At 60.2% G+C, this 27821-nt stretch overlaps 1 protein-coding gene across 5 annotated transcripts in view; it reads left to right on the forward strand.

Annotated features, from left to right (window-relative positions):
- NOL4L (nucleolar protein 4 like) overlaps positions 1 to 27821 on the forward strand; it is a 130449-nt gene that overhangs the window by 89272 nt on the left and 13356 nt on the right. For 3 of the 5 annotated variants that reach the window (XR_004345802.1, XM_032605275.1, XM_032605276.1), the window contains exon 5: positions 10715 to 10856. Coding sequence is in view for 4 of the 5 variants with exons in the window: in XM_032605275.1 (XP_032461166.1) it covers positions 10715 to 10856 (142 nt within the window). In the remaining variant the exon portion in view is untranslated. Of the gene's footprint in view, positions 1 to 2317; positions 2426 to 10281; positions 10422 to 10714; positions 10857 to 27821 lie in introns of those variants that run through there. The other 2 variants (XM_032605277.1, XM_032605278.1) reach the window with 2 other exon arrangements.

Genomic DNA, 27821 nt, shown 5'->3' on the forward strand with positions numbered 1-27821 from the left:
GATGGGAAATCCTGGGCCTGAATTATCTCATTTTCAGAGTGAGGAAGGACAGTTCCCATGTTGGAAACACCCATATTTCCCTGTATGAACTGAAGATTCGTGGCCACTAATTAATTCTAAAAATCATTATTGGTGTGTGGACGTTCAGACAATGAAGTTTCCAAACTGTCCCCCACCACAAAGGATGAGAAATAAAGATCTCATAGAGAAAAGTGGGAAGAGTGAATTGGTTTGAAAACACATTTGATTTTAGGGATAAAAGGTGCTAATGAGTGACATGCTTAGAGCCTCTTTTAAAAACAAAGTGTGACTTTTATATTGACAGTAAAATCTTTAGCGTGTGCAGAAGGAAGTCGGTGTGCTGTTAATCTGATGTGTTGTCATCTTTTTATTTTTCTAATGGGTGAATACTGAGCCCTGAACCTGCGGTGTTGTACTTCCAACTCGTACCTGTAGAGGGAGCCTCGTTTACCTCGGATTGTTCACAATGCAAAGCTTTCAGTGGAAGAAAGAAAAAGGCTTTTTACAGAAAAAAAGTTGGAGGGTTAAAGGCAGTCTGTTTCAAAATTGCAAACAATCGCGGTGGCTGTCTCGTTTTCTCTTCTTTGCTGGTTTCACTGTGAATGAATTGTAGCGTAAAGTCAGTAGAAATTGCCCCTCCTCTTTGGATGCGACCAGAGGAACCAGGTGGTGGGATCGTTATTGGTTTGTTTTGTTTTGTTTTTTGGCCATTTCCTCACAGAATTCCACGAGGGCAGCTCTCCATCCCCGTTAAAGCACAAGATTTTCTGAAGGCTGATCTGTTGGAGGGTGTGGATTTGGGGAGGGGAGAATCCGCCCTGACCAATCTTCTCTGTCGGGGGCTAATTCTGCTGTCGGGGTACGAGCGTGTTATGTTTCAGGCTGAGTCTGAGGCTGCTCAGAGGTCCAGGGTCCCCCACCACCGCAACGCCCGGCGCCGCCTTCTCCTGCACCCCAGGTGCATGAGGTCTGACTGCGCGGAGCACTGCGTCTCTGATCCGCGTGGGTCCTTCCCCTACTGCGATTCTGTGTCTGTGGACAGTGCGCGCCCGGGTCTGGGATGGAGCAGCATTTCTTGATGTTATCCTATGACTTTACAACTGTATCTTGTGCGCCTTAAGGAGCCCGAACTGTGTGGTCTAGAGGAGCACAATGTCCGGCGGGAGGTGGGGCGGGGAGAGAGCCGGGAGCAGGCCGGCGGCGGGCGCTGGAGATGGTTGAAATGTTTGGGTCTGACAGGTGAGCGCAGTCGGACTCTTCGGCGCCCGCCAGTGGGAAGAAGGGGAGCAGGGGAGGGTGTAAACTAAGTGGTGGGAAAGAGACAAAGGAAGAGTGAAGAGGCGAGATGGTGCGGAATAGGGGAGGGGGAGGGGAGGGGGCAGCGAATGGGCAGCAAGCCGAGGAGCCCGAGCTTGAACTTGATCGAGAAAAGGGGGGGCCCAGAGTGAGGGGGCGGCACAGAGCCGACCACGTGCCTGTCTTTCCCAGAGCTGGGTCTCGCTCTGACCGCCGGGGGGCCCAGCCCTCTGGCCCAGCAGCCCCGCCCAGCGAGGACCCAAGTCCCCGGGGAACCAGAAGACGCGCAGGGGTCGAGGGCTGTCCGAAGGCCCCAGGGTGCCGGGAGTTCCTAATGGTGCCCGAGTCACTTTCTTTGGGCCAAGTGTCTCCTCTTCTGGTCTGAACGCGGAGAGCCGACCGGGCGCCCCCCAGCCCCCACCCCGGACTCGAAGACTGAGTCCTCCGCGAGCAAGGGGCGGGCACAGACCCCACCGCCTTCTTTCCCGGGCTCAGACCCCGGCAAGAATCTTCCTCCAAGCGCTTCCCCCTTAAGAGAGCTCTCCCCACAGAGAGCGCGGCGGCGCGTCCAGCGCGCCCTCATCCCTCCCCCCGTACCTGGCCCGGCACCCGCTCCTTCCTCCTCCTCTCCCCACCCCCCCGCCTCTCCCTCCTTTCTCCTCTCTCTGGGTGCCTCCTTTTCCTCTCTCCCCCTCCCCCAGTGCCCACTCCTCCCTCCCTCCCGCCCCTCCACCTCCTCCTCCTGCTGCCCCTCCTACTCTCCCAGCGTGCGCCCTCCCAGTGCTCCCCTCCCCCCGGCCCCCGCCCCGTGCCGGGTCCCGCCCCCCTCCCCCGCCTCCCCTTGCCCGGTGCCCCCCTCCCCCTTCCTCCCTCCCGGCCGCGGCGCCGCCGCCGCTGCCGCCGCCGCCGCCGCCGCTCGCCTGGGCCCTCCCCCTGGCCACCCCCGCCCCCGGGCCGGGCAGTGACGCGCCGCGGCGGTGCCAGTCCCTCTCCCCGGGCGGCCGCGGCGGCAGCAGCAGCAGCAGCTGGAGCTGTAGGGCTGTCACCGCCGCCCGCCCCGCTCACTCGCCTAGCCCGACCGTCTGTCTCCGCCTCGCCTCCCGCCCAGGTACGGAGTCCGGCCCGGATCCCCGCGATCGGGCCGTTTCCGGGCCCCCGGCCGCCGCCCCCCTTCTTTCGCTGCTGCCGCCGGCCGTTGAGCTGCGGTTAGGGGGGCGGGAAGCTGGGGGGGTTCCGGGGAGGGGGACGCGGGGGAGCTTCCTGCACCGGGGCTGAGGAGGGGGGCGCGCGGAAGCGGCTGCGCCCTAGGCGGAGTGGGCTGGGGCGGGGGGCGGGTGAGTGTGACCGAATGGGGTGGGGGCCGTGAAGCCTGCACTCTGGGGGCCGCGGGGTGCTCGAGAGGTGTGCCCGGCCCCGAGTGCCGGGGGCCGCCGGGCGCACCCCACTCCCGGGCCGTGCGCGCCGCCGGTCCTGGGGGGCGGTGATTGTGTGCGCCGCGCCGCGGTATTGTGCTGCGGCCACACAGTTTGCAGCGGGCTCGGCACCGCGTCCCGGTGAGGAAGGCGTTCGCAGGCGGCGGGGTGGGGGTCAGGCTCGGGTTGCCGCCACCGCGGCCGTAGCGAGAAGGGAAGTGGACTGTTTGGAGATGTGAGGACGGGAAGCGTAGAGTGGCAGGGAGGGGCTCCCTGCCTCGGCGCGGGGAGTTGAGACGAGGTTTGCAGAGTTGAGCCCACTTCGGCAGGCCCCCGCCCCTCCCCGGAGCGGACCTGATGCCCCTGGCAAGTGTTCGGTCGGAGCGGAAGCTGGAGGCGTCGGCGGCCCCTGTGGCAGGGGCATTCCTTACTGACGGGGGCACATGGGGCGGGGGCAGCTGGCCAGAGTGAGGGCGCGCGCCCGGGTTAAGTTGGATTTACACCTCCGTCCGCCGCTCTCCGCTTCTCCAAGGCTGGACACTTTTTCCGGCGGCGGGGTGGGGGAGTGCCATTCGCGTTCTTATTCCAGCAGCTCAGGTTCAGAAGTGACCCCCCTCCCCACCCCCCAATCCCACCTGGAGCTGCGTTTGCCCGAGTCCGGTCGTCCCTAGCGGGCCGCGCTTCCTGGGGGAAGTTCTCACTAAGCCTCGCTAATTAGCATTATTCCTGGAGAAAGGTTAAGGTTAGAGCGTCCTTTTCCTTATCGGGAGGCCCACCCCCCTCCTCCCCATTCCCTTCTTCCTCCCTCCTCCCCAAGAACACAAAAGCACAAAAAGAAAGTGTGAAGAGGCACCGATCAATGGAGAAGCCACAAACCTATTAATTCAAATGGAACCTTTTTCCCCCCTCTAAAACATTGATTTTTCTTTCTGTCTGCTCTGAGGGGAGATTAATAACCTCCTCATTTCACCTGAAATGGTGTTTGGACTCTGTGATTTCCTCCTCTTTCTGAGAAGGATTGTGGCTTGAAATAGATCCTCCCTTGAGATAAAGCCCTACTTATCCCAGAATCAGCTGGAAACCCCAGCCTGGGCCCCTGTCCTACGAGGTGGGGGGCATGGGGAGAGGGCTGTGGGGCTCTCACAGCTCCTCAGGAGAGAGTCCTGACCAGGGGCCCTTTCTTGCCTTGCCCCCTGCTTCTGGATTTCAGGTCATTCTGGGAGAAAGACCCATTTAGGGCCCAGGCCCCAGTGGTAGTTTAGCCCCCAGGTAGTAAATTACCCCTATATTGGAAAACCATTAGGGCCTCAGTGTGACCGTGAATGAATAATATCAAGCTTAATTTGACCCCATCTCAAGGTGGGCTTGTCCTGGAGAGTCAGGGTTTGAGACAGCACCTCCTCCCACACCCTTGCACCATGGCTGGGTGCCAAGACCCCATTCAGCACCTTCCTGAGGAACAGCGGGAACACAGCCCCCAGGGCCTTCCTCCCAGCTGGAAAGGCCGATTTGGGGAAGCTTTTGTGGCCTCAGTCACCCTGGGGCCATGTGGAGCTGAACTGCCCCTGAGTTGCTCAAGAACTTTTTTGACTTGTCTGGGCCCTTTTCTTGGAAGGAAACTCCTGCAGGGGATTAGTGCAGAGTGATTTCTCTCCAGCCCTCTTTTTGGCTGGAAGAACCCTGTCTACTGAAGCTCATCTCTCCAGCCTCCCTTTTAAAGAGACCCCTGTTCAAGGCAGGGCCTGGGGTATCAGTGAGGCCCTCGTGGTGAGGAGTGCTGGGAAGACAGCCAGTTGCCTTTGCTTGGGAAACAAAAGCCCATTTTACACTCAATACACTAGTAGGAAGGTGTTGAAAATGCTCACCCCAGCATCCAGGCACCCATGACAGCAAAGACAACAGAGCGTCCCTGTGTAGATGCGAACATGTTTCTGACAGACGCTGTGTGCGTGTGTGTGTGTGTGGGGGGGGCTACCTAGAATGTGCTAGGTGATCAGTATCAGCCCTCCCCACTTCCCATTTCCCAGATGAGCCTGTATGCTTGTACGACTAGGAAGCAGAGGAGGTGCGCTGGCAGGAAGGAGTGGAATTGTGGGAGTGTCCCCGGGAGGCTGGCCTCCTCCCCTGGGCCAGGTGGGCTTGGGAAGCAGCAGAGCAGCAGCCTTGGGGCCCCGCAGCTCCCGGGAGCTGTGGCTCCGACCACCCTATGATTTCATTTGTGCTGTTCCTTCCCAACAGGGATTTGAACCCTTGTTGCCTTGGATCCTGGAGGGTTTTCGTCTCTCATTAATAAGCCATCTGATGAACTGAAGTGGTTAAGTTGGGGTCAAATGCGGTTCAGTACCTCCTTGGCATGCTCAGAAGGCTGTGTGTGTAATGCTCGCTGACATGGAGACAAGGGGGGGAATTGCCTCGCACTGAAGAATTTCCAGGGCCTGGAAGGGGCCTGCAGGTGTTCCTGAAGGAGGTGCTCACTTTCTCCGTCTTGGTGCCCGCCTGCTTGGGTTAGGGCCGGTGCCAGGGCAACTGCCTTGAGCCTGGTGGTGTTTCTGGCAGGAGCTTCAGCCTCTCATCAAAAAGACCCCAAGGGCTGGACAGAGAGGGGCTCTGTTTCCTGCCTGGCCCATGCCTGCCTTCCGCCCCTCCTCTGAAACACACACCCAAGAAGGCTCCTGGTCAGGGCTTACGGCTCACAACTGCACTAAATTCACAGCAAATCCTCCTCCTTTTCTCTCTCAAAGCAAGTGGTAGAGATAGAGTTACAGCTCTAGGAAAGGCCTGGAAAATGTTGTGGAGGCAAAGCCCAGGATCCCTGTCCTGGAGGATGCAAATGGCTCAACTTCAGAGGCACCAGGAACCCAGTTCCCGAGAAAGTGACCCCAGTTGTAAAATAATCAGGTTACTGATAGCACCTGCCCCTGGTTACGTGCCATGGATACAGGCGCGTTTCCACCATTTCCCCTCTGGTCTCCCATTTTCTCCTCCTCCTGGGCTGAGCCGTGCTTGGTGCTATTGCTTGCAGAGGAGGAAGGGCCTCCGAACCTGGGTGGAGAGAAACTGAACCTGCCCGTGAATTTTGGACCACAGATAAGAGCAGGGAGGGTTTGGTCGGCTCCTCTCCTCCTGCCCAGAGCCAGGGCTGCCAGACTGGGGTGTGTCCCAGGGGCTGTCTGGGTGCTGTCTGCCTGCCCCCTCTCCCTGCCCCAACTCTTGTGTTCCCTTTTCAGAAGAACATTTGATCTGATCGCCCTGTGACCCGCAAGTGGCTCAGGTCCTTTGGTGCCTAATAAATGATGGACTTTTGTCAACAGGTGGGCAAGGCTGCAGGCTTCAGGGTGTCCGAAGGTAAGGTGAGAGGAGCCGGGGGTACTGGCTGGCCAGTCACGTGGGGTCTAGGGAGAGGGGACCTGGAAGTAATGGATTGTACACACTCTTATTTTCTAATGTAAGTTTCATTGAAGTTTGTTTAAAGAAAGAGAAATTAGTAGGCTGAGTTCCCTTGAGATTCCAGAGGGAAAAACAAGAAGTGCCCGACTTGTGACCTCTGGGCCTGGCCCTTCATAGCCTGCGCTGGCATCTCCCGCAGGTCCCTCAGGCCCGGCTGTGCCCTCCTCTGCTCATCGTCGATGGGCTCTGAACTGTGTACTGGTAATTGCCTGTGTAATTGGGCTGCTCCTAGAGCCTGGGCTCAGTGTGAGCCGGCGAGGTTACAGTCTGCCCTCTGCAGCTGGGAGCTCTGCTGTAGCAGGTGGGTGGCAGAGGGGGCTTGGGAAGCCTTCTGTCCCAGGTCAGCCCTGGAAGTGAGGGTGTGGGAGCTAATTCTGATTGGAACTTAAGAGTTTGGCAGGTTTTTAAAGTTAGGTTTAATAAGTTTGATTTCTCACTTAAAAAATTGCTGTATCAGTGGTGTCAGAAGCTTAGCTAGAACCATCACCCACAAAACAGGGATTCGTGTGGCAGAACCCCGGGGGTTGTAGGAACACTCGCTGGGGAGAGCTTGGTGGTCGGTAGATAACTGGAGAGGGGGTTCCCCAGCCCCCTTCTCTCTCTGCGCTTACAAGTGGGTCAGAATTTTTCTCTGTCCTTCCCTAAATAACAGGGCCCTGGAGGAAAGGAGCCCTGCCACAGTCTTGGTGCCCCTAACATAACACCAGCACACAGTAGATGCTCCGTAAGTGCGCGTGAACCCATTGACGACAGTGAGCTGGGTGTGGGTATGGGTGTAAACATAGCTTCGTCTCCCATGGAGTTTCCTTTGGGTCTCAGTCCTGAGACACTTTGTTGTTAAGGAATCTGATTCTTCCGATTGAAGGGAGGAAGTGTGCTGAGGGGGCCCCTCGGTGTGGTGGACTGTCATGTGGGCTCTGGGCACAGACAGCCTGGGTTCAGATCCCAGCTCTGCCACTAGCTACGGTGCCCTTGGGCAGCTGAGGCAGGTCTCCAAGGGGCGGGCACCAGATCTGGAGATAGGCCTGACACGGGTGCCTGCTTTCTCTATGGGGCTGTTGCGAGGAAATCTCATAACACCCCTGCCGCAGAGCCCTTCATGTGTGGGCACTGGGTGCTCTTCGTTATCGGGTGATTGCAACTCAATGTAAAATTTAGCCCACCTCTGCCCCGTTTGACCTGTCAGGGCAGGGAGAAGTGGAGGGGGGCCATTTTGGTGGATAGTTAAGCGATCTGAGCCAGAGAAACCTGAGGCTCTGCATGGGGGCGCCTGGCAGCTGCAGGAGGGGATGCTGCACGGCGGCAGCCAGGGTCCAGGTTTCATATGGTCTCCATTCAGGAACTGTGTTCAGTGGGTCCAAGTCCCTGATTGTCAAACTGTTGCCGCGTCCTCATTAAACACCGGTGTCACGCCAGGCGATTCAGCCAGTTTGACTGGTCTCGCTGGCCTTGTCCAGAGAGCAGAGAGCCTGGTCCCCGCTCTTGGGAGGACTTAAGGTTTTCTTGGGGAAAGAGAGGGCAGAGAGCCACTGTGCTGCCTGCTGCAGCTGAGTTCTGTGCCTGCCTAAGTGCCAGGGCTGATGGTACAGGCAGGCAGAGGGTGTAAGGAAAGGAACGATGGAGACTGAGCCGGAGTTGATGGAGCCAGGGGGACGGACGTGCGTTTGGAGTTTGAGTTGTGGGGCACCGAGGCAGTGCAGGCGTTCCAGGTGAGGGGCAGGAAGGAGGGTGCATCTGGGCCTTCAGGACTGCCCACCTGTGGCTCTGCCACTTGTTAGCTCGTGACCTTGGGCAGGTGCCTTCCCCCCTTGGAGCCTCTGCTTCCTCATCTGTAGAATGGGGCTGATAACTACACCTACCCAGTGGGCTTGTGGTATACTTGGCACCTGATAAACATTGGCTTCTGTTGTTTCTGTTTTTTGTTTTTTTTGCGGTACACAGGCCTCTCACCGCTGTGGCCTCTCCTGTCGCGGAGCACAGGCTCCGGACGCTCCTCCGGCCCAGCGGCCATGGCTCACAGGCCCAGCCGCTCCGCGGCACGTGGGATCTTCCCGGACCGGGACACGAACCCGCGTCCCCTGCATCGGCAGGCGGACTCAACCACTGCGCCACCAGGGAAGCCCTGGTGTTGTTACTGTTTTAAACGCTTGCCAGGTGGGGCTAGAATGTGGGAGCCTTCAGCGCTGCAGCCAGCAGTGCGGACTTTTTCTTGCTCCTCAGTGAGAACCTGTGTGTTTAGTGGAACACTCCTTTCTCTGAGCTGAAGATGGTTGCCCAAGATGATGTGCCCCTTATGGCTCCCCCGTATGGCTCCACTGCCCACCGCTCACCCATCCCCCGGCCACTGTGGCCTCCGGGCTGCTTGCTGGAACCCACCAGCCCGTGCCGGTGCGTGGTGCACTCCCCACGTGGACCGCCCCCTCTCCAGCAACCTCCCTCACTTCTGCAGGCCTCTGCTCTGATTGTCCCCTGACCAGCGAGGCTCCTCTTGGCCACCCTGGCAAACAGTCCTGCAGGTCCCTCTCCCTCTTCTTCTACTTTCTTCTGCTTTATTTTGTAGCCCTCGTCGCCGCTGATTGTCCATCGCCCCCACTGGGCAGTGAGCACTGGGAAGGCCAGGAGTTGTCCACAGCTGAATTTTCCAGCACCTAGAAAGGTGTTGGGCACATAGTAGGTGTTCAGTAAATACTTGTTGAGTAAACGGACAGAGCATTTTGAATAGATGTCGCTCCCAGATGTGAACAGAATACTTGGTCCTTTAAACCATGAGTGTTTCAACAATACCCAAGAGCCAGGAGAGGGCCTTCCTGCTTCAGCAGGGACTTCAGGTCATACCCTGAGCACAGTGACCCCTGGGCAGCCAGGAAGGAGCCAGGGCCCCAAGCGAGGATGGCCCAGTTCCTGGCTCCCAGAACCTGTATGGTCCTACCCCTCCAAGGGTCCTTCTCCCCACCTGCCCACCACCCCTCACTCTGGGTCCTGTCCTGTTAGCTAGGGAGAGTCGTGTGGCCCTTTGTGCAGAGAGAACCTTTTGAACGTGTGTCTCTCCCTCCTCCCTCCGGGTGTGAGAACACAGTCTGAGTGAGTGGGTGAGTGAGCGTCCTTGTGTATGAGGAGCAGGGCGGCCTGTGGGAGGGAAGCAGAGTGCGTGCGCGTGTGGGGAGGGGGCACGAGAGCACATGTGGTCCCCGTCCCCTGAGGCTCTGGGCGTGCTGCGTGGGGACCCCTGAGCTGGGCGGAGCTGGCGTTCCGGCCGGGCTCGAGTCCTCCTGATTCAGCCGCAGAGGTGCACACTGGTGCTGCACAGAAGCTATAAATTCCAGGAAACTCCCTGCCAGCCGGGCTGGTGGGGGAGGGAGTGAGGATAATCCACGCTGGTTCCCTAGCACTCGGAGAGCAGATGCGTCTGCCTCGGACAGCAGCAGAAGAAAGTTCAAACCGAAGTGTGTTTGCTCGCTGTAAAAGAGACCTCTGTGAGGGGCCCCTGGAGGGAGGCCTTTGGGGGGTAGTGCTCTGCCAGAGGTCCTTACTGGGGGCCCACAGAGGCCATTGTATCTTGCTGGGGGAGGGGAAGGGGCAAAGCCAGAGCTCCAGGGTGTGGGAGCCGCTGGGTCATCTTTCTTGCGTTTTTACAGCCAGCTCCCAAACAGAGTTGCTTGCTGCCCCTGAAAGAGGCTGGGCCAGGAGGAGGTGGGGTCCCTTCCCACTGGAGGGCTGGGTTGAAGGGGCCCCGCCCCGGGGGTTCCCGGATGACTGGCCAAGGTCTCACTGAAGCCAGCAAGGGGAGAGGAGGCAGGCGTGGTCCTCTCAAGCAGGCCCTCCGGCTGTTTGGAAGGCCCTGGCGGCCCCCCAGGCCCTTGAGCCGAACCCCCTTTGCGGTCTGATCCGAACCCTCGCCTGCCCCACCCCCTTCCTTCTCTATACTTCTGGGGCTGGCCTTTTCAGCTCTGGAAGCCGCCCAAGAGCATATCTTTGAAGCACAGCAAAGGTTAGGAAGGAGGAAGACAGAAATGTCCTCTGGGCTGGGGGAGTGGGAGAAAGGAATTCCATGCACGCTCCACGGGAGTCGGGAAGCAGGCGTGGTGGGCGCGATCAGCCCGGCCTCGGTGGTGCCCGGCGTGTCCTGCTGCCCACTTCTGCTCGCCTGGCCCTGCGTGGAGTGAGCCCTCGTCGCCGGGCTGTGGGCCGGGAGTGGGGAGCAGTGGCCCTTGTTTACAGCGGTTGCTTCAGCCTTGGCTCACAGGGGTAAGAGCCAGGCCCTGCGATCCGCCCCTACAGGATGCAAAACCTCGTAATTGTCTTCAATTACAGACAGCGCCGGCCCTCAGCCCCGGCTTCCGACAGGAACCAGAGCCCGAGCCACTTCCATGGGAGGGTAGGGGGAGCAACCCAGCCCCCACTGCAAGGTTTGGGGGCGCCCTACGGCCTTTGGGGACACCTCCAAACGCCCACGGGCCTTGGGGTTCACCCAGAATGCCGCCGAGGGGCTGCAGAGAGCCCGTCCCTGTTGAACGCCCACCTTCTTTGTCCCTGATCAGGATGAAACTTCTGTGAGCAGTGAAGATTTTGATATGAACGACTCCACATGGATGTCAGCTGACCCACACCTGGCCTCCAGCCTGAGTCCCAGCCAGGAGGAGAGGATGCGGAGCCCGCAGAACCTCCACAGCCAAGAGGACGGTGAGTGTCCCTTTGTGGCTGGTGGGGGAGGGGCTGTGTCCCCGCCTGCAGAGTCCTAGGAATCCCGGGGGGGGGGGGGGGGGGGTAGGAGGGACAGGGGTAGAATCTGGGCTGGAGCCTCTGGGGGCGGCTGGGCCCAGGCTGACAGCTGCCCCCAGTGTTCTCAGCGTCTCCACAGGCCCCACTGCCCCAGCCCCTAGTTCCGGGGAGAACAGTTGTTCCTCCCAAAGGTGAAGGGCTCAGAGCTCTTCGCGGATAGGCAGCCTGATGGTGTCCTCCCTGTTTGCTCTGATGCTCACGGGCCGGTGGGATATGGATTTTGAAGTTATCACGGTTCAGGTCTGGGAAGGTTACCAGTGTGCCTGACCCGGAACAGTCCAGCTGCCCAGTAACAGAAACAAGAGCTGGGCTTCTGTGGCCTGGATGTGAGGCTACAGGACCAGGGTCCCTTCCCTTCCCCTGGTCAGCGAGCAGGCAGTGCGCTTGTCCACGTGTGTGCCCAGGCCCTTGGGATGAGAGGTGGTCTGGTGAGGAGCTGTCACCCGCCAGGGCCTGCCAGCCAGCCTTCTCTTGCCTCTCTTGGAACACAGGCTCCTTTCTTGGGGTAGGAGCGCTGGGGTCAGAGTCAGACCCCAGAGGTCCACTCTGGTGCTCCCACGCTGAGCCCCAGGGCTGGGCTCTGGGACTCCGGTGCCTGCCTCAGTTAGATGCATTTGTGGGCGTGGGGTGGCACCTGTAGTCACAGCGTCCCGGGCAGGCCGGGCTCTGCTCTCCCAGAGGAGGTGCTTGGGGGTGGGGGATGAGCTGGAGAGAACTGGGGTGTAGAGCTGCAATTAGGAGGGGTCGAAGGTCGGGGCCTGGAATGTGGGCGGGAGGTGCAGGGTTAAAAAGGGGTGTAATGTTAACTCTGTGAAACGGGTTAGCCTTAAAGAGTAAATAAGGGGTAGGAGCCTTGCAGTTTGGGTCAAAGTTCGTCTCCATGGCGGAACCCGCGTGCCTGCCTCCCCACAGCCCTCAGGTCTGAATCTGGCTTTGTCTGGGAGGAGACCCAGCCCGGAGGCCGCTGGGGGTGGCTGGGCCTGGGGCTGGGGAGCCCAGGGTGTGGTTCTGTGAGGAGTGGGGTTCGAGGCTGCTGGGAAAGAAAAGGCTTTTGTCCCTTGACGCTGCATGAGGTCAGCAGGACCCCCTTGTGCTGCGAGCCTCCCAGACCGATTCCGCCTTCCAGCTCCAGCGTTCCCGCGGGTGGGGAGCGGGGCAGGGGCAGCGCACGCTGTCGGGGGGCTCTGGGGCCCGGACGTGCCCAGCAGCTGACCTCCCGCCTCATCTGAGCTGATTGAGGGCCACAGCCAAAGGCCACACCGAGGGCCACACCAGCAAAGCTCAGCCCAAGGCTGTCGGTTACACCTTCCCAGGAAGGATCCAGAGCATTTATTTTTAAAAACCCCAGAGTAGTAGGACTGAATGGGGGCCATAGTCCCCCAACTCATTCTCAAAAAACTCGTGTGATTGTTGCTCACAACCACCCTTTGGCGGGGGGGCGGGGTGGGGGGGTGTCTCAGCTCTGTCAGAGACACTTTCCAGGGATATGTGGTGATTTGGGGGGGGGCCTCCAGGATCAGGTAGCAGAAGGGAGTGTTTCTGTGGGGTTTACAGGGCTTCCTCAGCCACGGAGGCTAATGGGGTCAGTGTGTCCCGCAGCCCGTCCTGCAGGAGCCAGGTGGCGGCGCCAACCCGGGTGTGTGTCGTCACACGTGTCCCCCACCCCTCCGGCCACCCAGGTCCCTCCTGACTGGGTGCTGGGGCCGGGGCAGGCTGGCCCGCTGACAGGACGAGGGTGTTTATGAGGGCAGGCAGCCAGAGCTGGAGACAGGGAGGGTGGTGTTGACCACGATACCATCGATTTAATTATTTCATCAGAGGCTGTCTGGAGACTGTGGGTTGACGTGCTGGCCAGAGGCCGACCCAGACCCAGTGCAGGGGGTCGCAGGCTTTGAGAGACCGGCTGGCTTGGTCTCTGCTGCCCTTCTGGTCCTAGATCTGGTGGTGACTCCCGTGTCTGTCCAGACCAGTGGGCTCCCAAAGCTGGGCGCAGACCCGGCCTGGAGTCCTTGGCCAGCCCTCCAGCCCTCCCTCTGAAGGTGCCTGCAGTGTAGACGTGAGCTGAGATCCCGCTCCCATCAGTGAATCGGTGGGAGACCGTTGGGGGCTTCAGGGTGTTCTCATGTCCCCTGTTGTTAAAGAAGGACTGGGCAGCGACAGGCCAAGCAGGGGCTCTGTGTGCGTCCAGGCACAGCCCTCCCTGGTCTCCACTCCCTGCTCCTGTGCCTTCAGCCAGAAGCTTCCCCAACGCCGCCGACCCCCAGGACGGCTTGGCGCTCGGTCTCTGGCCCTCGGTCCTGCGTTGGGGGTCCTCAGTCTGAGGCCCCCACCGTGAGCTCCGCAAGGGGCAGACCACGTGGATCTCGCCCTCTGCTCTGTCCCCGGTGACTCTGCACGCCTGGCACGTCCTAGGGGCCTGCTGAATGTTTGTTACCCGAATGAATAAAGGCACACACGTTTATTGAGGCCTTCCCCCAAGCACACCCTCCGGAGGGGATAGAGGTCTGCCCCCGCCAAGTCGGGTTCTTTGTTCCCGAGGATATCCCCCAGTCTGAGCACCTGGGTCTTTTCCTTTAGCCAGAAAGTGTGGGGACTCCCAAGGCCGTGCCAGGGAACGGCATCCCACCCCTGCTGCTCAGGGATACAGCCAGAGCATTTCAAGAAACCAGGCGGTTTGCACAGATTCACACCTGTTGGTGGATGTGAATTGGGGGCCCTCCTCTTCCTCCAACACCTCCTCCTCCCTCCCCCTTTTTCAAATTTTAGCAAAGGCAGATAAGGGCTGGGCCTTGGCAGAGCAGGTCCCATGGCTGAGACCAGGAATGAATCAGGCCAGTTCTCACTCCTGGGAGCTTGTCTGAGGTTCAGCAGCTGTGGGAGTGTGCTCGCCACGAACACAAACGCGGCTGTGCTTTTGTCCCCGAGCCTGCCCCTGCCTGCGAGGCCTCACTTCACAGGTCTCTTTCACGGGCCCGTTCCTGGCTTCTTGAAATCACAGCATTGGCTGCTTTGGCCGGGGAACCCCGTGGTGCTTCCTGACTGGCGGCTGGAGCTGCTGTGGGTGAGCACAGGGCTCTTGTCCCGTCTCAGGGGAGGAAACTGTTGATCAGTGAGAGAACTTGGGTGATCTGGCCAGAGTCGGGAGGGGTTGCCAAGGCTGCTGCCCTCCTCTGTCCTCTTTGGCAGGCGTCGAGGTCGTGTGTGAGGTTCCCCGGAAGATGGGCACGGGAGCCTGGGAACCAGAGGAGGCTGTCCCCGCAAACTCAGAGCACTACCTTCTCTGAGTCGTGATCCAGGGCTGAGTGATCCAGGCTGTTCCCACCACTGCCTGCAGTCCACGTACAGCCAGGTCCCCTCCAGACCCTCCACTAAGCCCCAGCTGGGGCTTTGGGCTTTCTTTTGAGTCCACACGGAGCCCTGGTCTCGTCACAGGTGCCTGGAAAAACACTCAGGAGCTGCATTTAGGGGGTGGAGAGGAGGACAGTTGGAAGAAGCCAACTGTTGAGACTCCGTCCAGAGACACGGTGGTCTGGCATTGACTTAGGACCAAACGGCGCATCCATCTGTAGTTATGCCCCGTCAGTGGGAGTATCTGTTTGATGACCATCTCTTCCCCAGTGACCAACTAAGCACCCTGAGAGCCAGTTCCCTGGTGCCCAGCATAGCACCTGGCACAGAGCAAGTGAGGGGGAGTGTCTGTTAAATGAGTAAGTGACAGAGGGCGCAGGCCGGGCAGGTGAGCCCGCAGGCTGCTGGATGTCAGCTGCATGGCCAGGCCAGGGCCCTCTCCTTCCATTTCCCCTTGATGTGCTTCACCAGGCCTCTTGCTCTGCTTCTTCCTGAGCGGAAAATGTGAGGCCTGGCCTCCAGAAGGGATGCGGGGGGTGGGGAGTGGACGTTACTCACCTTCCGGGCAGACAGGAAGTCACCGCCAGGGCAGAACCGGGGGTCCTGCTTCTGTCTTCCTGTAGGGCCATTGGGGTTTGCTGGGCAGGAGCTGTGGGGCACCTGGGGGGCCTCTTGTTTGTGCCTCTCAGATGAGAGGCTCCTCCAGCCTTGGGCCTCTGGGACCCACTGGACCTCGGAGCTTCCCTCCCTCCAGGGACATGGTGTCGGTGCTTTCTGCCTGCAGACTGGACGTCTGGAGTCTCTCCTCCAGCGGCCATCACCACGTCTTGAGGCTGGACCAAGGCGCTGAGGGTCCTGGCTTAAGCCTTTGGTTTTTCAGGGCTCTCCACCAGTCTTGTCACATGAATATCAAGCCCTGTGGCCTGGGAGGCTGATAACCCCTCACCCCTTCAAGGAACCTGCAGGAGAGGGACAGGCACACAGAACGTGGGATCCCCGCCAGGTTGTAAGCTTTCTGAGGGCAGGAGATGTGTCTTTGAAGAAACGTATCTTATTTTTTACCTTATTTCACAAGTATTACATTCATTGTAGAAAACAGAAAAAAAACAGGAGCAAAAAAAAAAAAAAAAAAGACAAAGTTACCAGTGCTGTTTTTCTTAGTCTTTTCTGTGTATATAATCGAAGTCGTTTCCTTTTAAAAAAAAAGAAAAAAAAAAGGTGGGGGGAGGGATCGTGTAGTGTTGGACCCACGTTTTTTTGTTCCACATGGTGTCTCGTCTCTCCCCATCGCTGATAATGGCATTTTTAAAGGTTGTCTGGTCATCCCAGTGACTGGAGGTCCCATTCCTGAGCCCACTGTTTGCTCAGCTCTGCGCTGGTGGCAGGTTGGCTGCGACCCTGTGAGCTCAGAGCTGTGACTAGGCCTGACGTGCACAGGGAGAGGGAGAGGTGACGTGCCCGGACTCCAAGAGGCCAACAAGGGTGTCTCTGACTCCAGAGCCTATGTTTGGGCCACTCATGGGGAAGGGCATCCCAGCCCCCCCTTTTCTGTTGTCACAAACGGTGCGGCACGGAGCAGCCTCAGGGCCGAGTGTCCTCTTCTGGGCTTTATCCCCAGCCCTCAGCTCAGAGCAGGTGCCCAGCAAACGGCTGTTGAGAAGCTAGTGGCAGAGACGGGGGACCAGCGGAAGCCTCTCGGAGGAGGCTGCGTTGTGATGTCGAAGGCAGGTGTTCAACAGCCTGGGAAGCTTGGGCAGCACGTCAGGAGGAGGCTGGGAAGGGAGGAAGATGCTGCATGCCAGGGTTGGGGATTTCCTGGGTCACATGTCTCCAGAAGCTCCTTGTGGCCCCAAGCTTCAGCCAGGAGAGAGGGCCCAGGCCAGGCGAGGGGCTGCATGCAAGGGATCCGGGAGGAAGGAGAGAGGTGAAGCCGCCTCTGTGGGCCCAGGGTCTCTCCTGGACACGGCCCCCTGCCGGCAGCCCCTGGCGCCTTGCCGTGGCTCTCCCGAGCAGGTCCTGGCCTGCCCTGGTCCTGCAGTGGGGTCCTAAGCAAGTTGCTCACCTCTGATCCCTGGCTGCTGTCTGGAGCGTGGCCTGCGTGACTGCAGCCGTTAATCCTGGTGTGTCTCAGGAGCCCTTTGTGAGAAGACCAAGGCTTCCTGCCTCCTGACTCTTGCTGCCCTTGGGTGTGGCGCTCCACTACCCAGACATGCAAACTGGGCAGCAGCAGGGGCGGTCACCTGGGGAGCAGGTGTGTGACTTGCTTGCCCAGGGCTCGGTATTTACAGCAGTGCCGCCTCCCCTGTCCTCACCCACCTGGGCCGGTCTCCACGGAGGGTGGGTCTGCAGGGGGAGTGTGCCCTACCCCAGCCACGGGGAGCCAGCCCAGGCTAGATTCTGCCTCTGCTGCCTGTCTGCTGTGTGGCCTGGGGCCAACCCCTCCCCGTCACTGGATGGCGGGGTGAGGACTGGACAGTGTGTGGACAGGGAAGGCTGGTGACCGGAGAGGGGATCGTTTCCTCTCAGGTGGCCAGGCAGCTGCAGGAGCCTCTGCTGAAGAGCCGGAGGCGGGGGTCCGTGGCCAACTGGCACTCACAGGCTGAGGGGGCTGTAGGTGGGTCAGGAGTCCGCCTCACTTTACCCCATCCACCCGACCCTTCACTGCCCCATGCGCTCCACTCCTGTCTCCTCATCCATCCAGGTCTTTCTTGATCCCTTCTGCCCACTGCGCCCTGTGGGGTTCTGACCACGGCTTTCTTTACAAGCTCGCGGCTTGGGCACCCACAGCTTGCTCTAGCATCTCCTGAGTTCCTGTCCCACTCACCACCCACGTGTGCCAGGGCCTGTTGGGGGACCTTACATCTCCCAGGATCCTGCTCTCTAATCTGCAAACCCCAGACCCGTCCCAGGCTCCCTCACTGATGGGCAGCCCCATGGGCAGCTGCAAGTAAGCTCTTCTGTCCAAGGAGAAGGCGCCCGGGCAGCAGCTTAGCTCCTGTGTGCTGGCCACTGTGCCGGGCACTGAGGATGCCACGGGAGTGTTCCCGGCCGGGGATGGAAGCTGCTTGTGCAAGGAAAGAGCCAAGAGGCTGTACTGCGAGTGGGGTTGGGGCCAGGCCAGGCAGGCTCGGAGACAGTCGCCCGCGTTACCCCTGAGCCTCGGCCACTTCTCGTGTTCTGTGCGCGTGGTACCCACCCTCCCACGGGCCCACCCCTGCGGTCGGAGCAGCTGTCTCCCCAGCCGGGGCCCCAAGGCTTCACAGCCTGCTGCAGCCTGCTCACTGTGGACCCAGCCCTCGTTGTTGGGCATCCTCCCTGGTCACTGTCACATGTTGGGGGGACTGTGGTCCCTTCACAGTGGCCTCCCTGGGATGGCTTCCTGCAGTGGGCTTTTAAACTGAGCCTCCTCTCCGCCACGCCTGATCTTGGTCCTGACTCCACCTTTCTCAGGTGAGACTGGAAGCTGTGTCTGGGCCTTATTTTCTGGCTACAGGTCACACACTCCCTCCTTCTAGAGCAGTAGCTATTTGCTCCTGTTCAAGGCTCCGAACATCCACACCGGATGGAGAGAGGCAGTGGCGGCGGCGGCCTCCTGCCCCCGCCCCCCAACCCCAGAACTAGGGCCCAAGCCCTTCCGGGGATTGGCCGTGGGCCACCCTGCCAGGCCCGGGTCACAGGAAAGTGTCCATCATCAGCTGGGCTGCAGGCGGCACAGACAATGCTGGGCTGTCCTGGCCTCCTGCCGCTGCGGGGTAAGGGAGGCTGGGAGACAGCGCCGAGAGATCCCTTTATCCCCGGAGCAGGCCAGGCCTGCACAGCCCTGGCCTTGTGCAGGCTGCCAGGGTCTTAGGCCCTCACAGGCCCCCAGACGCCTGGTGGGGGCATAGGGCAGGACACGCTCCAGGGCCCTAGAGGTAAAGTCCACCTGCTGAGAAAGGGAGAGGGAGATCCCCCCCGACACCTGGAAGATTCGCCTAGGCCTGCTGAGCCATCGGGGTGTCAGAGCCCTGCTCCCCTCTGCCCCCCTCCCCAGCCCAGGACACGTGGAAACCCAACTGCCTCTTGCCCCTCTGTGGAGGCAGGCCTGCTGTGCTGGAGAGGAGGCCGGGAGAGGGGTGTGTCGGAGAGGCATCGCCACCAGAGCCTGTCCACAGGCGACGTTCCCAGGAACCAGGAAGTGACCGGGGCCACGCTGGCTTGATCACTCTGACCTAAGGGCTGGGATGCACCGAACCCAGACGGGCTTCCTGGCCGGCTGGCAGAAGGCCTGCCAGGCCCTCAGAAGCCACACACACAAGCACACAGGCTCTGGGGCTAGGGCCCTGCCCCATGAATCATTCACACATGGTTGCCCGAAGTGGCTCTCTTTGCTCATTTGTTTTGGGGTTGGGGTGAGGGGGTGCAGGGGACACCTCAGCTAGAGAGTTGCACACTGAATTAGCATTGAGGGCTCACTGCCTGTGTTTGGCCTTGAGGGTGGGGCCAGGGAGACTGTCGGGCCTGGGAAGACAAAGACCCAGGCAGTCCATATTGGGAGTGTTTTCCCCCGGGGCACATTGGGCCAGGATATGTTGGGGAGGGCCAGCAGAAAGTGGGACAGTGGCAGGGGTGGGGGCTGTCCCATAGTACAGATGGGCAAATCGAGGCCAAAAGAGGAAAGAGCATGAGGGGTGGGTGCTTCGGGGAATCAGGCAGCACTGGGGCTCATCTGTGCTTTTCCATTCACACTGTGTGACAGCTGATGACTTCCCTCTGGGATCCTCTGGTTCCTTCCTGATGTCTGTTCCGGGGGGTGGTTGTGCAAATCAGGCACGATGAGTCTGCCTGGCGCCTGCCACATACTTGGTGTCCACCCCCACCGAAGGCGGCGCCTGCCCCCAGTGCCCCGCCACCAACCCTGCTCAGGCCACCTGCCCCAAGACCCCAACTCTCATCTGTAACTTGGACACCTGTCTAGGGGCTGAGACCCCAGGGTCCCTGCACTGAGCGAAATGATTTCAGGTTTAGGGGGAAATCACAAAAATCTGGGTCTGCGCTAACATGGGCGCCAAGACCGCTGTTGAAAAGGGCTCGTGCAAATTGAGGTGTACCATGTAAAATACACACTGAGTTTCAAAGGCTTTGTATGAAAAAAGGATGTAAGGTATCGCAGATTTAACACGGAATTAATTATTAGTTGAAACGATAATATTTTGGATATATTGGATTAAATAAAGTAGTTTATTAAAATTCATTCCACTTGTTTTTTGTTTTTTACATTTTTTAATGTGGCTACTAGAAAACATAATTCCGTAGGTGGCTCGCGTTACGTTTCTGTTGGACAGCGCCGCTCTGGACTCTGAGGGCCTCAGGTGTTGATGCCACCTTCAGGAATGAGTCATAAAAGTGCAGGAAGGTGGATGCTGTGGAATAGAGGTGCTGGGGGTGTTGGGGGCAGGAGTGGAGCTGGGATGGGGAGCAGGGGCTGGGCCAGGCCTTTGGAGTCACAGGGATGGAGCGGGGTAGCGCTCAGGAGGGGCAGCTAGGCGGGCAGCGGGGTCCAAAGGCAGACTGTGGGGCAGATGCCCGGCGTGGCCCCACCGCCCAGGATGGTGGGGTCCCAGTGACACCGCCTCACCCAGCTCCTCGGTGTCCCCCGTTTGACCCCAGGGCCCTCTTCCGGGAGGAAGAGCCGGGTAAGCCTGCCAGGAGCCGGGTGCTCCTGGGAACTATGCATCATGTCAACACAGCCTGGCCACTGGCCTTTGTCAGAGCGGAGGCCAGCCCTGGCGAGGCGCGCACCCCAAATTCTGAGCAGAGTCAGGCCCCCGGACTGCAGCCCGAAGCCACGTGGCAGGGGGGAGGCAGGGCTGGCTCTTCCACATCCTGGGGGCCGCCGGGCCGCGGTAGGGCTGCGGCTCCAGCGCTCTCCCCTCCCCGCCTCCTCCGGGCTGTGTCCTGTGTGTGTGAATTATCGACGCCCCCTCCTCTCCCCTGCCTGGAAGCCCGCCAGGAGGGGGCGCTTCCTGCGGCAGCCCAGCCGCACCTCTGGCCACAGCGGGCAGCCTGCAGTGGGCGCTCTGGGCTGGTGGGTCCCGGCCTGTGGTCCCAGGGCCGGTGGACCTTCGCGCTCTTGCCCAGCCCTCCTCGGGAGCCTGCGAGGGTCGCCCCTGGGAGAGGGCGCCACCGGCTGTGGCCCCAGAGCCTGGTGTGGCGATTGGCGGCTCGCACAGAGCCGGGCTTGTGCGGACTGCGGGGTGCTGGCGCCCACATAAGGGCATTGTTTGCCGAGGTAAAAGGGGTTTTTGTCTCCTTCTGGAGACTGGACAGAAGGAGGAACAATTTCCCCCATTCATCACTAATTCCCCCATTTGAATAGCAGCGCATTGCCCCACGTTACATAGATGGGCACGCAGTCCTCCCCTGCCCATAGGCATTCCGGGCACAGGTGGTGGGCCCTGTGTCCTGCCCAGACCAGGGAGCTGCCCTTCGCCGGAGCCAGGGAGGCCTGGTTTTGTGGAAATGCTCGGGAGGGGTGCATTCCCGCCGCTTCCCTGTGGCCCCGCACTGCACTTGTCCCTGTCACTGCAGTCACAGGCTGGGGGCCGTCCTGTCCTGCTGGCATTGTTCGGGGCTCCGGCTGGCTGGCCGTGGGTGGGGTGCCCACGCTGGAGGGGCCTCCTGGCACGGCTGCACAGTTAAGGACCGGGTGGAGACAAGAGGGTCACTTCCAGCTCCGTGTCCCGTGCCTGGAGGCCTGCACCCCCGGCAGGCCCAACTCCTGCACTCCGTGTACCGGGCCCTTGGTGCCCATGGGGCCAGCTGGGTTCTTTCACAGGGTCATAAAGTGTCAGAGCCCAAGAGGGCGTCAGCGGCAACTCCCTAGACTGCAGATAAGAGGAGCCAGGGAGGCAGGCTGTGCCCAAGGTCGGGAGACAGCGAGGCCGCGCACCTGCTCCCCCGGACCCGCTCCTCGGGCATGGGTTTGCGTGCGTGACTCCCTTAAATCACATTTTTTTGGAGAGGGTCGGGAGGAGGAAAGAACTAGGAATGGATCAGAGCCCAGCGTGCCCCAGACTGGGATGTTGATGTTTCTCCCTCTTTCTTCTTTCCCCACACGGTGACAGGCAGGTCTCTGGGCCAGGGCTGTGCCGGGCGCTGGGGGAGGGCGGGCCCTGCGGCCAGCCCCTCCTGGGGTTGGGGTGGCCCACAGTGAGGAGAGGGCCAGTGGAGGCTCCATTCCCTCGGGCGCTCCCGGGGGCAGGACCGTGGGTTACTCAGAGACCAGACCAGGCACACGTGATGCAACCTGCCTCCAGCCATTTAGCGGTTAAGGAAATCATTGGCTCCTATAACCAGAAGGCTCCTATAACCAGAAAGGCTCCTATAACCAGAAGGCTAGGGCCTTCTTTGGCTTTGGGCACGGGCGGATTTAGGGGGGATTTGTCTGTGCCAGCTTGTCAGCCCTGCCTTCCGGGTGAGGGCCTCCCTGCTGAGTGGGCCCAGCAGCCCCTGTGGGGAGGGGAGGGTACTGCTCCCCAGTCGTTTCTGCAAAAGCCCCTGGACTGACTGACATGGGGCGAGCTCGGTCACGTGCCCATCGGGGATCGCTGTGATGGGCTGCGCCGACTGGCCGGGCCTCGGACACATGCTCACCCTGGAAGACTCGGGGTGCCCTCACCAGAGGAAGGGCTGTGGTTTCTGGAGAGGCAGGAACGATCCGGGGCAGCTTACCGGGGCGCTGGGCACAGACCATAGACATAATACGTGAGAAGGTGATAAACACTCTGAAAACGACGGGTAAAGGGGTCAGTGTGTCAGAGTGGGTGGGGGCAGGGGGGTCTCCAGTATGTCAGAGTGGGTGGGGGCAGGGAGGTCTCCAGTATGTCAGAGTAGGGGCAGGGAGGTCTCCAGTGTGTCAGAGTGGGTGGGGGCAGGGAAGTCTCCAGTGTGTCAAGAGTGGGTGGGGGCAGGGAGGTCTCCAGTGTGTCAGAGTGGGTGGGGGCAGGGAGGTCTCCAGTGTGTCAGAGTGAGTGGGGGCAGGGGGGTCTCCAGTGTGTCAGAGTGGGGGCAGGGAGGTCTCCAGTGTGTCAGAGTGGGTGGGGGTAGGGAGGTCTCCAGTGTGTCAGAGTGGGGGCAGGGAGGTCTCCAGTATGTCAGAGTGGGTGGGGGCAGGGGGGTCTCCAGTGTGTCAGAGTGGGTGGGGGCAGGGAGGTCTCCAGTGTGTCAGAGTGGGTGGGGGCAGGGAGGTCTCCAGTGTGTCAGAGTGGGGGCAGGGAGGTCTCCAGTGTGTCAGAGTGAGTGGGGGCAGGGAGGTCTCCAGTGTGTCAGAGTGGGGGCAGGGAGGTCTCCAGTGTGTCAGAGTGAGTGGGGGCAGGGGGGTCTCCAGTGTGTCAGAGTGGGTGGGGGCAGGGAGGTCTCCAGTGTGTCAGAGTGGGTGGGGGCAGGGAGGTCTCCAGTGTGTCAGAGTGGGGGCAGGGAGGTCTCCAGTGTGTCAGAGTGGGTGGGGGCAGGGAGGTCTCCAGTGTGTCAGAGTGGGTGGGGGCAGGGAGGTCTCCAGTGTGTCAGAGTGGGTGGGGGCAGGGAGGTCTCCAGTGTGTCAGAGTGGGTGGGGGCAGGGAGGTCTCCAGTGTGTCAGAGTGGGTGGGGCAGGGAGGTCTCCAGTGTGTCAGAGTGGGTGGGGCAGGGAGGTCTCCAGTGTGTCAGAGTGGGTGGGGGCAGGGAGGTCTCCAGTGTGTCAGAGTGGGTGGGGGCAGGGAGGTCTCCAGTGTGTCAGAGTGGGTGGGGGCAGGGAGATCTCCAGTGTGTCAGAGTGGGTGGGGGCAGGGAGATCTCCAGTGTGTCAGAGTGGGGGCAGGGAGGTCTCCATGTGTCAGAGTGGGGGCAGGGAGGTCTCCAGTGTGTCAGAGTGGGGGCAGGGAGGTCTCCAGTGTGTCAGAGTGGGTGGGGGCAGGGAGGTCTCCAGTGTGTCAGAGTGGGGGCAGGGAGGTCTCCAGTGTGTCAGAGTGGGGGCAGGGAGGTCTCACTGAGAAGGTGACCTTTCAGCAAAGCCCTGGAGGGAGGGGAACTCGGAGTGTCCTGAGAAGAGGGTACAAGGGCAGAGGCCGGGGCACACAGCCGGAGGGGGTGACAGCAGGGGTGGGGGGCTGCCAGCAGGGCCCAGCGGGCCTGGGGAGAGTTTGGCTTCAACTTGGGCGTTTGAACTCAGTCCGTGGACTGTGGCCGGGTCATCACCACTGCCTCGGGGGCCTCTGGACAGATGCAGCTGCTTTTCTTCTCAGCAGCCCTCTGCCCTGCTTTGGTCAGGGGGCTTCAGCCCTTGCCCCAGGGCTTTCTCAGCATTTTCCTTGGAGGCTTCTCCCAGAAAGCCTGCCCTGCCTAGCACCCACCCTAGTTCCACCCTCCCTGGGGTGAGATCCGCAGCGAGTGGTCCAGAGCTGGAGCCTCGATGGGTGCTGCAGTCAGAGAGGGCTTCCCGGACGAGGAAGGGGTTGCAGGGGGAGGTGAGGGGACAGGAGGGGCGAGAAACTCCAAGGCTCTCTCCAGAGCCCAGTGTCCTCTAGAACCTTATGTTTGGTTTTTTGCTCCCTAGAGCATGAGCCCCAGGACAGTGACCACCCCCATCTTTTCACCTCAGTGTCCCCAGTGCCCCACACAGGCCTGACACCCAGTAAGTGTTCGAGAAAGGAAGGGACGAGGGCAGGAACAGCATCTTCCCGGCCCTGTCCCTCTCCCACCTCCCCTTACCGTGCCCACCTCAGATTTGGCACCAAGCTGGGCTCCGAGGGGCCCCCGGAAGCCCACAGTCCAGCCTGGAAAAGCCGTGCTCGGGAAGCACGTGCATTATGAAGTGAGAAGGCCTGGGCGGGGGCAGGGAATCGGGGTGTTTTTTTAAGCACCTATTCTTTGTGCCAGGTATTGTCTACACCTTATAAATCCTATTTTACTGACATGGCACCCATTTTGAAAGGAGGTGAAGGGGTGTCTTCAAGGATACACAGCCCCGCTGCATTCTGCCTACAGCCCATGGCCTCCCTCGTCAGCTGGAAGTGGACCCCAGGTTGCAGGCAGCCCATGAGCAGGTTAAGGGCGGCATGTTGGGGGGCGGGGGGTGAGTGACTCACCTATGCCCCAGAGGAGGGCTCTGTGTGTGTCACTGGGTTTCCCTGACCCCAGATGCAGAGTGGAGGCGGGAGAGGCTTGGCCCGTGGATACGTGCGGCGGCAGCAAATGGAGCTTGTAAACTGGAGCCCGCTGGCCTACTCAAGGACTTTTGTGTTGTTTTGTTTTGGGGGAATTTTTTGTGGTGAAAAATTTTGTAAAACATAAAATTTGCCATTTAACCATTTTCAAGTGTACAACGCGGCAGCGGTACATTGACAGTGTTATGCAACCAGCACACGTTATTTCCAAAACAGAGTTTTCATTACTCTAAACAGAAACTCTGTAACCATTAAGCAATAACTCCCCATTCCGCCCTCCCCCAGTCCCTGGTGTCCCCTCATATACTTTCAATCCCTCTGAACACGACTGTATCGCATGTAAGTGTTCTCATTCAGTATCCGTCCTGTTGCTTCTCACTTATTTCACGTAACGTAACGTTTCCACAGTTCATCCACGTTATAGCGTGTATCAGAGTTTCATTACTTTTTATGGCTGAATAGTATTTCATTGCATAGATAGACCACGTTTTGTTTGTCCGTTTGTCCAGTAAGGTTTTTCAAAATGTGAACAATGTAAGTCAGTCACCAGTATTTAAAAATCCGGACATTTACATAATGGTGCATATTTCCAGTTTCTTCTAAAAACTTGGAATGCACAGCTACAGGAGGTCAGGGCTCCTGGCCTCATGGGTCTCATCTGCCCAGCCACTTCCCCTATCAGACTGAGGCGGCATCTGCCTTCTCGGAGGGGCCGTGCCACCATTGGAGCCAGTGCCTGAGGTGCACAGCCCTGGGGTGAGGGTGTTGGCAGCTCAAGAGTCTGGGCCAGCACCCTGGGCTCCTGAGCTGGAGGGCCCTGGGAACACACACACACGCACCCGCGCACACACACACACCCACGCGCGTGTGTCCTCACAGCACCCGAGCCTCCTTCATGCTCGTGCCTGGAGATGCACAGGGCAAGAGGGTCCATCCTCCCTGGAGGGAATCTGGCCGGGAGGCAGGCAGTCAGGGCGCCACCTCTGGGCCCGTTCCTGGTGTGACGCTGCGGGAGGCCGTCGGCCTGACGCCCATGCATGAGCGTAGTGACAGTTGGCTCTCTCTGTGCTTGGTGTGGTGCCCATTGACCCTCCTAGCAACCCCTCCTTCCAGAGGAGGAAGACAAGGCCCTCTGAGGTCAAGCAAGTGGCCTTTTGGGGGTGGTGCCAGGATGTGAAGTCACACCTGCAAGGTGAGCTAAGAATGGGCACCGGCCAGAGCTCAGAGGAGCTCAGACAGTTGGCCAGGATGGGTGTCAATCCTTGCCCTTCAGCTCCTTGACCCTGGCAGAGACTTCTGAATCCCGGGTGCTGGGGCTTCTCTGGCAACGGGCCCAGCCCTGGTGGGGAGGTAGGCAGCTCTCAGGACTGACCCTGAGCCGCTGAAGGAGGCGTGAAGTATCCCTCGGAAGGATGGGTACCAGGCTGGGCTCGGGGCTCTGAGTACCTCCTTCCTAGGGACAGCGGAGGAAGGAGGCCTGCTCTGAGAAGGTAGCGTTGAGCCAGGTCTTGAAGGTGGACTAACATTTACTGAGCTGAAGCAACACGGCAGGCGGGCAGCAGAGCCCAAGCAGAGGCCTGGAGGTGTGAGGCTTCAGAAGGGGCCCAGGATAGTGGGACCTGGGCTGGGGGAGGCTGCAGAGATCATGGGACCAAGAACACACCCAGCACTCTTGCCGACTCTTCTTGGGCAGGCTGTGGGGAGCAGGAAGGTTAGGGAACAGGGGAGTGATCGTTAGACTGGTGCTGGGAAAGGGTGGGGTGACCGAGGGGAGCTGGGGTGCTGAAGGGGAAGGTCGGCCAAGGAGGCTGGATGGGGTGGGGGTGTGGTGGATGTGGTTTGGCAAGTTGGTGGCCCATTCACTCTCTGTGTGTTTCAGCAATGTGCATCTGTCCCCCCAGGAGGGCTGGCATCTGGGTCATAGTCACTACTTTGTTTCTCAGCCTGGGACAGAGCCAGCACACAGTAGGTGCTCAGTAAATACTACTCACTCTACCAATATCTAGGTTAGTCGCTGGAGACACTGCCAGAAGAAAACCAGACCCATCTGTGATTGAGGAGGAGGGGATGGGCGGTGAGGTTCCACAGGTAGCAGGGCGGCTAGTCTGGGGACTGTGGGATGAAGCTGAGCAAGGCGGGGGTGGGGGTGTGTGTGTGTGTGGATCTTTGGGGTGGCCTTGAGTAGAGCCTGGAGCTGCCCTGCAGGAGGATGGAGAGAGCAGTGACTGCCCAGAGGAAGAGGGGCAGAAGGAGGGGCATCCTGGCCCAGGGGACCTGCGGCAGCCGAGGGGGAGGGGTGCCATGGCGCGGAGGCCTTTCCCATCCCCCTCTGCCCTGGGCCCTGGCTGCTTGATGGGCAGCCGGGAGGCCAGTGATTGGTTGGCGAGCTAGAGCCGCTTGGTCACCATGGGGACGCTCCGGAGGTGCGCGTGCCCAGTGCCCAGCACCAGGAACTAAATCTTCATAATCTGCCGGCTGGGAGGGTGGGGGTGGGGTCGTGCGCGACCCTGGCCTGGGGGAGGGGGTGGCCTGGGAGGCGGTCAGGATTCACTGTGGCCGCCCCTCCCCCACCCACTCTGGTTACAGGTGCAGAGCCGCTTGGGCACCTGGGCGCCACCAGGAACCACGCGGTACTCACCTGACAGTGACCCCGGGAGCTTGAGCGTAGCTTGGGCCTCTGCCTTCTCAGCTGATCAAGCAGGAGGCTGGGGCAGGGTGGGGAAAAGGGGCCTGGAATTTATCGGAAGTGTCTAACCCCCTAGTTAAAAGTTTGTCCTCCTAGGTCCCCCGGCAATGCCGCGCTGTCTGCAGCAGGGGGTGCCCTCCACAGGGCTTTGTTGGGCTGTCACTTCAGGAAAGCAGGGATGGCCCAGGAGGTGCCAGGGATGTACCCGCAGCCCTGGCTCTGGGTGTTCAGTGCCATGTGGCCATGCACCGAGGGCAGATCTCTGTCTGCACAGGCTTGGCCTGGGCCTGCTTGCTGGAGGGAGTGACTAAGGGGCAGGGGTGTCACAGTGGAGCCAACCTTCCTCAGGCAGAGGATGGAGAAGTTGGAGGCTCTGCTGTGGGGAAGGGGTCCTGTGGGGAGAGGGTGTAAAGGGGCAAGGCAGTGGTGAGCTGGGGGAAGAGGGGGGCACTGGCCAGGCCCCATGCAGCCCCTGGCGTGTCCGAGGACTCCTGGACCTGCGGCAGGCAGGTCACACTTGAGGCTGCAGCCACTCACTCCCTGGCCCCCGAAGCTGGATATGGCTTTTGTGGGGTGGAGGGCAGGAGGCATGCTCCGTGGCCGCTCCGCCCTGATGGCCCCAGTTTCCGGCAGAGGGACCCTGCCCCTACC

The sequence above is a fragment of the Phocoena sinus genome, chromosome 15, assembly GCF_008692025.1.
Source record: "Phocoena sinus isolate mPhoSin1 chromosome 15, mPhoSin1.pri, whole genome shotgun sequence".
NCBI classification, from domain to species: domain Eukaryota; kingdom Metazoa; phylum Chordata; class Mammalia; order Artiodactyla; family Phocoenidae; genus Phocoena; species Phocoena sinus.